The sequence below is a fragment of the Acomys russatus genome, chromosome 20 (assembly GCF_903995435.1).
Source record: "Acomys russatus chromosome 20, mAcoRus1.1, whole genome shotgun sequence".
Classification (NCBI taxonomy): Eukaryota; Metazoa; Chordata; class Mammalia; order Rodentia; family Muridae; genus Acomys; species Acomys russatus.
The window spans coordinates 5,812,369-5,823,681 of record NC_067156.1 but is presented as its reverse complement, the minus strand read 5'-3'; the positions used below and the strand labels follow the sequence as shown (position 1 = coordinate 5,823,681).

Genomic DNA, 11,313 nt, shown 5'->3' with positions numbered 1-11,313 from the left:
ATCCACTTTCTAATGGTCGTTCAGTGTCAGTAAGAAACTGACAGGCAAATTATCCCCAGTTCTTAGTGATCAGAATAATCCAAATAAACATTTAAGGAAGTCTTCACCTGAAAAGATCGGTAGCTATAAAAATATGTCAGCAGGAGCTCTGCATTCCTGAAATGCCCCGTGTCTATAGCGATCAGGTACAGGGACGATTTCTAGTTCAAATATAACTTAGAGATTGCCACATGGTGCAGAATCTTTCCACCCCTACTCTCCAAAACCCCAATCAGACAAGTGCCTGTAATCTGATTCCCAGTGCACTGGAGCCTGGGGGCAGGCAATGAGAGGCGCACTCTGGCCAGGGACGGCATGAGTGGCAGAGCTGCGGCAAGGCGGTGGGGGTAAGTCCTTCTTTGCCTTAAGGAAACAATGCTCGGTGCTGAAAAGATGAAACTCTTTCATTGCAGATATCCACATCTTCTCTAGCAGAATCCACATGGTAACAACAAGCCAGGTGGGGAGTCCGGTTAAGCCAGGGACTAAGCTTATGCAGAAGAGAAACAGAGGGAAGGTAGAGGGAAGGCGATGCTTTTTAGCATGGGAAATTAAATCTGTAATATTTTTCATTAGAAAACTTACTCACCCGGGTACTTAGCTGTCCAGGAGTGTATGAGACAGTGTATTTGGCTAGGAAGTAATGTGTCCGGTTCACTGCAGCCTGGGTATATCAACAAATCCTCCTTTGTTCTGGGGAAAAGCAAACCAGCAAAAACAAATTATGTTGGCCCATTTCTTATGAATATAAACAAATCAGGGCACATTAATGGTGCTTGTGGGGTTGTGAGCAGTGCCCCGGGGAAGACCCTCACAGGGGCAGAAAGGTACACAGACATGTTAGAAGTTTTGAGGTCCACAGCCAGCTGGGGCCTTTGGAGGAGATCACATTTTTTTGGATTTTTTTTAAGAAAGAGAGGAAGTTAAAACCATATTAAGGTTTCTGTTTATGATTCTCAGTTCGGGGTGTCTTGCTTTTGTGTTTTCTTTTTTACTTTCTCTGATGAAAATTTGAAGTTCACTGAGCCGTTGAGTTTCTTGCTTAGGTCTCTGGAGAGGGGGACAGGTGTATGAATGAGCAGGGAGAGGTGACAAAGGGGTGTAAGAGGGAGGTTGGCCTTTTTTCAGAACCGCCTCCCCTGAGTGCTCTGCTACTGAGCAGGAACTGATCCCTGCACACGCACCCAGCTCCTTCGCTTCCTGCTTGGTCCCCTCTCCTCTTTCCTCTGTATGGGCAACAGAAGACGGCACCTGTAATAGCACTTTGCCCCTCTGCCACCAGGCTACAATCCTGGGCTGCCGGTGAGTTCAGAGTGACGCTCCTCACTCCTTTTTCAATGTGAGCTCTCAGAGTCTCTCCCACTCACTTGGGGACCTTCCCAGTGGCTCCCCAGGGTGCCCTCTCTGCCACATTCCTACTGCTGTTTTTGTATCTATATTATGGTCCTCTGAGAACTATGTCAACATTGTCCCAGCTGAGGTGTTTCATAATGACACGATTCTCTTTGAGGACCTGGCTTGGGCAGGGGACATTTTACCCGTATAGCTGTTTGCCCCCTGGGTGGGTGAGCACAGCACAGTAGTTTCCCTTTTCAGGACAGAAGGAAAGCCCCATTGTCACACTAACTGCAAAGCGAAATTCTTAAAGGTGAAGAAACCATCCCCAGCCTGGTGTCATACGGGGTTTCCTTGGAGGTGGGGAGGGGGTCGGCACATAGATGCCAGCCAAGCTCTCTGGGTCTTGGTTCTCTGGGCCAGTCCTCTACAGTCTTCAATGCTAAACACTGCCTATCTGTCTTGCAAGGGACAAGGGACAAAATGTCTCAGCAAAGAGGGTAACGAGAGTGATTGCCCTTTCAAAGGGGATTTTAACAATTTCTGGTCAGAATAAGCAGTTACAGTAGTGTCTTCAAAAGCCACCTTCTTCAGCTTCAAAGACCTTCAAGACAGTAAAGAAGGTATACCAGACCGTGGGAGGAAACTGACTCCCTTCAGAAAGGCTGCCTGGGAATCTTTTATTTCCTGACCACATTCCAAGCTCCTTCCTCTCTTCTGGCTCCCATCCTCACCTCCACAGCTCCTTAAGAGGAGGCACACAGTGCCCCAGGGCCAAGCCCATGGGAGACAAGTCTTCAGTAAGAAAGAAGCTCTACAGCTCCTCCTCCAGAGACTGTCCTGCTTCCTGCACAGCCCCTTCCTCTTGCTAAGCTCCCTAGCTCTGCACCCTGTGGGGCTGGCTTACTACTTCAGACTCCAGGACTCAGGGGAGGGTGGAGAGCTACCCCATTGTTGGTTGAGGGCTAGGGGGGTCCTGAGGAGGCAATATCCTGCCTCCCAAACACTTTTAAAAAACGTCTCTCACCAGGATCTCTCCTCTCCGGTGCTGGCCCTCTCTGGCAGCTACTACTTTTGCCCATTCACCTGGCCACTGCCTGGGAGCCTGGCACCAACCTGGAGTGCCTGCGGGCCCGCCCTCCCAAAGCCTCTCAGGCTCCCCTCTGGGGACTGAGATTGTCACGTCCCAGTGTTACAAGCCCAGATCTGCCCAGGAGCTGGGCACAGATGCCTGCTGGATCCCAAGCTACTCCTCTAGCCTGCAGCTGGCCTCCTCCTTGCCCAGGGTAACAGCCGGGAGTGTCCCTGTCCCAGCTGAGTTCCTGCTGGTTCCCAGGGCCCACACTGATTACCAGAAGCAATTCTGCCCTGCACCAGTTTACTTTCCCAAAAGACAGGTTCATAGTCCCAATGTCCTAGCAAATTTCCTCCAAATCCACAGACCCCCCCCCCCGCCGAGGTAGGAGTGGGTGCAGGCCTCTGCAAAGCCAATTTCAAACTGCCGTTTTGAAGCTACAAAACACAAACTGAAAAAGATATGCCCTTTTAAGATATACTTTTTTTTATTTTTCAGAAACTCATATATAGAGATATTATGTGTGTACATACATTATGCCTATATATATTATGAAATATAATCATATCCACCCACATTGCCCCCCATCCAATTCTCCCCACATCTCCTCACCCCCCAACCCGTGGGCTACCCTCAACCTTGGTCAGAGAAACTTCTTAGAGTAGGCAACAGACAGTGGAGAGATGCACAGCAGTTGCTGAGAAAGGTCAGAGACTTTTAGTTGACTTTTTTTTTAATGCGTGTAATGCGTGTTTTGCCTGCATGTGTGTCTGTGCACCACATGGATACAGTACCAATAGACAGCAGAAAAGGATTTTGGCTTCTCTGGAGCTGGAGTTACAGGTGGTAGATAGCATGGAAACCAAATGCAAGCCCTCTAGAAGAACTCTTAACTCTTAACAGCCAGCACTCTTAACTGCTGAGCCATCCCCATCCCCTTAAACTGATTTCTGTCCAAAATAAAGCACATACGAAACGTATAAATTCTAAAGCTTGCCCAAGGGAACTAAATCCCAGCTAAATACAGTTTATTCTTAATCTCTTAAGGAACGTAGTTCTTTCTAGGGACAGTTGGGGCAGTTGTCCAGTGAACAGGAAATGGCAGGATATCAAAATGAGAAGCTCTTGGTTACTGGTTAAGGGAATGTCCAGAAGCAGTCTTTCTTGGTTTGGAAAGCAAGCTCATTAGCCCACCCCAGCCTGCAAGACTGAAGGCCTGACGCCCTCCCTGGATTCCGGTGCCTCTTCTAGCTGTAAAACTAGGTTGGTAGTTTCTGATTCGCACTGTGTTCTTCCTTCCAGTAAGTGTGGGCACCCGTGCAGTAGAGAGAGCATCATGGTGGCTTTCAAAGGGGTCTGGACTCAAGCTTTCTGGAAGGCAGTCACTGCAGAATTTCTGGCCATGCTTATCTTCGTTTTGCTCAGCCTTGGGTCCACCATCAACTGGGGTGGCTCGGAAAACCCCTTACCTGTGGATATGGTCCTCATCTCCCTTTGCTTTGGACTCAGCATCGCTACCATGGTGCAGTGCTTTGGCCACATCAGCGGTGGCCACATCAACCCCGCTGTGACAGTGGCCATGGTGTGCACGCGAAAGATCAGCATTGCCAAGTCAGTCTTCTACATCGCTGCACAGTGCCTGGGGGCCATCATCGGAGCCGGGATCCTCTACCTGGTCACACCTCCCAGCGTGGTGGGAGGTCTGGGAGTCACCACGGTAAGAACTCTTAGATTCTTTTTGCTGTACTAGAACTCCAGGCTGCTTGCAAACTCTGCTGAGAGAGGGCCCATTGGCTTGAGAGGCATTCATAATACGACTTGATTAAGGAGCTGGGGAGATAGCTCAGTTGGTAGGCCGCTTGCCTGCATGCATTAAGGTTATATTCCCAGCACCATGTATACAAGGGGTAGAGGCACATAACTACACCACCAGCACTTGGAACGTGAAGGCAGGAGAATTAGAAGTTCAAGGTCATCCTCGGCTACATATCAAAGTCAAAACAAGTCTGTACTACATAGAAACTTGTCTTCAAAAAGAAAAAGAGTGGAAACTTAGTGTTGGGTTTTTAAAATATGCGCAGAAGAGCCCGGCATGGGGGTTGCCTTTAATCCCAGCACTTAGCAGGTTAAGGTAGGAGGATGAGGAGTGAAGTCCAGCCTGGACTACATAGAGAGACCCTGCCTAGACAGAGAGGAAGTGTCAAGAGAGCATTATTAGTCACTATTGAGTGACTTGAGCATGATCAAAAGGTCTCAAAGTGTTTTGTTTTGATTTGTTTTCTCTGCCACCTCAGTAACAACACTGAACATGCTTTCTGAGACAGGGTCTCACACTAATTATCCACTTCTTGCTGGCCTTGAACTTGTAGCAATCCTCCTGTCTCCGCCTCCTACACTGGGATTACAGGTAAAATCAGTATGACTGGCTTGGATGTATTCTTATCTTAAGGGCTTACAATTATTTGTTTGATGGCAAGGGCAACAATTCGTTGCTTTTCATAGGTAGGGGACTTTAAATATCTACATAAAGGGCCATGCCTTTAATCCTAGCACTCAGCGAGCAGAAGCAGGCAGATCCCTGAGTTTGAAGCCACCATCATCTACAAAGCAAGTTCCAAGATAGCCAGGGCTACACAGAGAAACCACAACAAAAAAGGAAATCCACGTTCGTTTGATCTTCCCATTCCTCTCTGCAGGATTCCTCCATAGCTCAGCACCAGGCTGAACTAACCTAAGCCTAATCAATGGGTCTAATAATTGCCTCGTAACCTTACAAATCTCTTAAGAAGAACTTGTACAAGCTAAGTGCAGCACTAACACATTTCGCTTGTGTTGCTAAAAACAACATTCAGTGAAAACTCAGACACTGTAAAAGCAATTATCTGTAATGGCCCAAAATGAGGGTAAATTGATTTCTTGATTTTAGGACATGGAAAGGCTGGGAATCTCAGCCTGGGGTTGGGAGAAAACTCAAGTTAGCCACGGCTCTCTGTGGACAACCAGAACCTTCCTACTGATGCTACCAATGCATTGCTGTAGACCTAGACTCTTGCTCCAGTTCTGATGGAGTGTCTCTCTCTTTCTCTAGGTTCACGGAAACCTTACCGCTGGCCATGGGTTGCTGGTGGAGTTGATAATCACATTCCAGTTGGTCTTCACTATTTTTGCCAGCTGTGATTCCAAACGGACTGATGTTACTGGTTCAATAGCTTTAGCAATTGGATTTTCCGTGGCAATTGGACATTTGTTTGCAGTAAGTTTTAAGTCCATTTGAATAATTGATCCATCTCATTTATTCTCACCCTGAAGCTAGCCTGAAGAGGCCGGTTTAAACTGATGCTTTCTTTAGTTCCACTAGCCTGACCAGTGCCAACCGCCGCAGCATTTAGATTATTTCAGGAATATTGTCTATGTCCATGTTATATTTTCAACACACAGATACATGTTTTTTTTTTAAATTAGGTGGACATACCCCTGTATCCATGCAGAGTGTGCCATAAAATAAACGGCTGGCTCCTATTCAGCCATGTCTGTGGAAGTTAAGTTTTTTGCTTTGCCAACTATAAAGTGGCTAAATCTCAATGTTCCTCTGAGGGGACAACAGTGAGTTACAGCAAATGATACCTGTTAAGATCTCTGTTTCCAAAATGTCTGAGGTGTTGCTCTTTTTCCCTTGTAGATCAATTATACTGGAGCCAGCATGAATCCGGCACGATCCTTTGGACCTGCAGTTATCATGGGAAACTGGGAAAACCACTGGGTAACTACTTACTTGATATATCTTATCATTCTGAAATTGGGAACAATTGTCCAAAAGCCTCCTTTTTATTAGCATAATTTAGTTCATTAATTTCTCTTGCCCTCTCCCACTCCAACCCCCAGCTTATTATTGAACCTGTCACAGGAAATAGAAAGAGTCCAACAGAGGCCCACTATAGCCCATAGCTTTCTGTTCTAGGTCTTCACTAATAGCTGGGTTTTCTTGAACCCTTGTCAGATATATGTCTGACAGACTGTGGCAGACTACTTAGTACACAGGGTTTGCTATGTAGAACAAATTTAATTCATAAGCATGTGGGGGCATTAGTGCTTAAACCATTGAAAGAAAGCCTTGTTAGCAACAGCAGAAAAAAATTTTTAAGTTTTCTTTATTCTTTATTTTTAAAGGAAGAAAGAAATATGCAAAAGCATCATAAGCGTAACACAGTTACCAGCACAGGAGCTGGGAACTTGTGAACTGTGGACAGTGCAAATAAATGGTGTGGATGTTGGTGCCGTTGTCACAACAGCTGTAGCTAGAAAACTAAATGACTCTCAAGAAGCCGTACTTTCAGGACTAACCTTCTTGTTAATCTGGGCCCAGAGCAGTGAGAGATGCATCAAGGCTGTTTCAATTGTTCCCGTCAACAAGAGAATTTCTGTCCTTCAAATCAGAGGCAATTGTGAAAGCCACTCATTCATTAACTTAGATAAACTACACAATACAAGAAAAAAAATATATGCCAGCTTGAAAATGGAGCCAACTTTTATAGCCATTCATGTACTGTGAATGTGATTTTTGCATTTTTAAGTTATAAACATAATAATTTGTCGTTTGTGCTTTGATCTTATGCACGTGGCTGCAATGGATCCAGACACAGCTCCTCAAGGGTGGCGTGACCTAGGAAAGGAGGAAAGCATCACACCATGACTGCATGAATTCCCTTACACAAAAAGTGTAGTGAGTTGCTAAGACATAATTTGGGCATAGACATGTAAAATCTTGATCCCCGGTGTCTCTCATTGGCCTGGTCATTTTGCCACTGTTATTTCTAAAAGGACTTACTACATTAACAAAATGGAGTTTATTTTCTCTGTGGTGGAGGCGGGGGTGGCGGTGGGGGCTGGGTACACACGTGCCATGACGTGTGGAGGTCAGAGGACAACTGTGGGTATCAGGTCTCATTTTCTGCCTTGTTTGAACTGGGTCTCTTGCTCACCCCTGATCACCAGGCTAACTGGCCCATGCACCGCTGGGCTTCTCCTGACTCCACCTGCTGTTTCCCATCCTGCAGTGGGAGCAGAAGCATTACAGACATCCACTATGATGTCTGGCTTTTATGTGGGTTTCAGGGACTCAAATTCAGATCCTCATACTTGCATGGACACACTTTAAACATGGAGCCATTTTTCCAGGCCCCCAAATGAGAATTTTTTGTTGTTGTTGTTTTGTTTTTATTACTTTATTTTTTTTATTTTTTTTTTTATTTTTATTTTTCTGTTTTACAAATTCTTTTTTTTTAATTAATTTATTCCTGTTACATCTCAATGTTTATCCCATCCCTTGTATCCTCCCATCCCTCCCCCTCCCTCCATTTTCCCATTATTCCCCTCCCCTATGACTGTTCCTGAGGGGGATTACCTCCCCCTATATATTCTCATAGGGTATCAAGTCTCTTCTTGGCTACCTGCTGTCCTTCCTCTGAGTGCCACCAGGTCTCCCCCTCCAGGGGACATGGTCAAATGTGAGGCACCATAATGAGAATTTTTAATGGGAAGTGTATAGGTCTTACAAAAAGCAGACAGGTTTTAGTTAGGTAATGCAATTACAATTTAGGAGGTTCTTTTAACCACTTTTATGTAGTTATGTATCTTTCTGTTTTCTTTTTTTTTTAATTTTTTATTATTAATTTATTCTTGTTACATCTCAATGGTTATCCCATCCCTTGTGTCCTCCCATTCTTCCCTCCCTCCCATTTTCCCCTTATTCCCCTCCCCTATGACTGTTCCTGAGGGGGATTACCTCCCCCTGTATATGCTCATAGGGCATCAAGTCTCTTCTTGGCAACCTGCTGTCCTTCCTCTGAGTGCCACCAGGTCTCCCCCTCCAGGGGACACTGTCAAATGTGAGGCACCAGAGTACGTGAGAAAGTCATATCCCACTCTCCACTCAAGTGAGGAAACTGGTACAGAGGGGAGGGTATCTTTCTGTTTTCAACAATAATATTCCTGATAGAAATTTACAGGTACATTAAAGGACACAGAACTCTGTTTGGGAAGAGCCATTTGGCACCAGGACTTATTTTTGAGAGCTAGCTGTCCCCTCCAGAGCATTTTGGAAAGCGTAGTGATTGTCTAACAGTGGCCTTTCTCCCATGTGGCACTTGAAGCCTGTGAAGTGGCCCCAATCTAATGAGATCTTATGGAAGGAACAAAGAGCAAAGGCATTTAAAGGAGTGCTCTCATTTCTCCTTTGAAAGGGCACAGAGAAGATAAACTTTCCTTTGGGCTCTTTCATGTTCACGATAAGGAGCTTAGTTGGTCTAGCGACTTACCCGGCTGTTTCCCTGTTAAGGCGGTGAGCTTGGCTTCAGCACGAAGCTTGGCTTTCCTTTAGGCTTTACAGTGAAGATGTTAAGTGCAGTTAGCTTCCAGGCGCTGCTCTAAGCAAGACATGGTCGTGGTTTTTTTTTTTTTTTTTTTTTTTCCTCAAATGACAGAGCAAACAGTAAGTTGGTAAAATGGTGCAATTCAATCACTTGTGAAGTATGCTATCTCTGAGAGCTTGTAACCTCTCAGAGTAGCAACTGTCCAAGCCATAGGAATGTGTGTTTTAATAGTATCTGCATCAAAGGCTATTAATGGGATAAGAGCAGTGCTCAGTACATCCACTTAGAGTGCTCAGTAAACAGGAAGTTTGGTCGCAAGTGAATCTATTGGATGTGCACCTAACACTACAGCGTGGACGTGTGCTAATGTATGTTGCTGCAGCCTAGCCACATTGAAAGCCTGGTTCATTCTGAATGCACCCCTGATGCGATTAAAAACAAAAACAAAAACAAACTCGCCGTTTACTGAAGCCCTATAGAATTACTCACTAATGCATACCTAGCCTACACCCCTAAGTCAGTGCAGGTTTTCACTAAAGCAGTGTGCAGAGGGAAACACTCCCCGACGAGAGAGATAAGTAAACCATAGCATTTCCCATGCAAATAAAATCGTCCAATTTTAAAGAAGGAAAGCATATAATATAAAGACACTAACATCCAAGTTAGTCCGATACAATCTTAAATGGCCCAGGATGCACAAACTGAACTGGCTTCCCTGAGCCACAAGCCAGTAAGTACTTTATAGCTGGCATTTCATTTAGTCCTCACAGCCCCGTGAGATATGGATTATGGACTCTGCTCTGCAGATAAAGAAAGTAAGGCATGGAAGTTAAGTCACTTATAATTACAGTGGTGTAGTTTAATTGGTAAAGTACTTGTCAAGCATGCACTAAGCCCTAGGTTCTCTCTATGGCACCAAATACACTGGGCATGGTAGCCCATGTCTGTGATCCCAGCACTCTGGAAGAAAAGACTGGGGTGGGGAGAGCAGGTTAGTAGTTCAAGGCCATCCTCCGGTACTTGGTGAGTTCAAGGCAACCTGGGACACAAGAGACCTTGTCTCAGAATGGATCAAGTCCCTGATAAAAGCAATCACAGAACTGCTAAGTGCTGGGACTGTTACTACACTCACTGTGCAGACGGAGTATCTAACACGCTAAGTGATAAAACTGCACCATGACCCTGGTTATACACATCAAGGGAAAGCACTACTGTGGAGCACAGGAGAGAAACATGCACCAAAAATTATTATTATTTTCTTTCTATTTTAAGGAATTCCTAGTGTCTGCTTAACTTGTGGAGTCACCAGAGAGGAGCTTTTTTACATTAAGACTTGTGAGAAAGCTGACGCCGGGTGTAACGGTACCCACTAAGATTTTCAGCGCGTATGACGCTGATGGGGAAGCAATGTGAGCTCAAGACTAGCCTGGGCTGTGGATGAGTGTTGAGAGCAGTCTGAGCTAGACCCTGTCTCGAATAATTCTTAAAAAGAACATTGAAAAATAATATTAAAAGAAAGAAAACTTTTCTCTCTTATTTTATGTTTAAATGTTCTTTAATAATGTGTAAATATTTGGTGTAAACTTGGTATATTTTCTCATGTATTTTCAAATCTGTGTCTGTGTGCACAAGCACGCTCACGCGAGGGTGTGTGTGTGTGCGTGCGTGAAAGAGAAAGAGAGACAGAGAGAGAGACAGAGAGAGAGAGACAGAGAGAGAGAGATCATTACTGTCTTAATTTACTCAGTTAAAATCTATATTCCCGGCTTGTCCGCTGAAACTGCTTTTCTCTACTTCTATCCTCGCCCACCCTTCCCCCAGATATATTGGGTTGGACCCATCATAGGAGCTGTGCTCGCGGGCGCCCTTTATGAGTACGTCTTCTGTCCCGACGTGGAGCTCAAACGCCGCCTGAAGGAAGCCTTCAGCAAGGCTGCACAGCAGACGAAAGGGAGCTACATGGAGGTGGAGGACAACAGGAGCCAAGTGGAGACGGAAGACTTGATCTTGAAACCCGGCGTGGTGCACGTGATCGACATTGACCGTGGCGAAGAAAAGAAGGGGAAAGACCCGTCTGGAGAGGTCTTGTCCTCGGTATGACTAGAGGAGAGCACTGAAAGCAGAAGGGACTCCCTAGACCTGGCCTCGGATTTCCTGCCGCCCATTAAGGAAACAGATTTGTTATAATTAGACAGCTGTGGGTTTCTTGTTTCATGTCTCATTACTCGGGTTAAACAACACATATTTTACTATTATTGATGGGGAGCGGGGAGGAGAAGACGCCTATAATGAATATAGTGAATATGACATCTTAAAACAGAAATCTTTTTCTAAAGTATCCCCAAAGCAAATATGCAACTAGTTTATCGAGTTCCCTTCCGTTTATAACACGTGGACCAAGATCTGGTCAAGTCTTGCCTCTTACAGGGCATATGGGCATGCCTGTGAGGAAGGTGGCATTGCAGGTCCTCGCTGGAATAGTGACTTTCATTGGCT

At 45.3% G+C, this 11,313-nt stretch overlaps 1 protein-coding gene across 1 annotated transcript; it reads left to right on the top strand.

Annotated features, from left to right (window-relative positions):
* Positions 1–226: 226 nt before the first annotated feature.
* Positions 227–11,110, top strand: Aqp4 (aquaporin 4). The gene is made up of 5 exons (XM_051163373.1): positions 227–386; positions 3,752–4,166; positions 5,538–5,702; positions 6,129–6,209; positions 10,639–11,110. Exons 1-5 carry the CDS (start codon positions 355–357, stop codon positions 10,915–10,917), a joined length of 972 nt encoding a protein of 323 aa, XP_051019330.1. The 5' UTR covers positions 227–354; the 3' UTR covers positions 10,918–11,110.
* Positions 11,111–11,313: the final 203 nt, after the last annotated feature.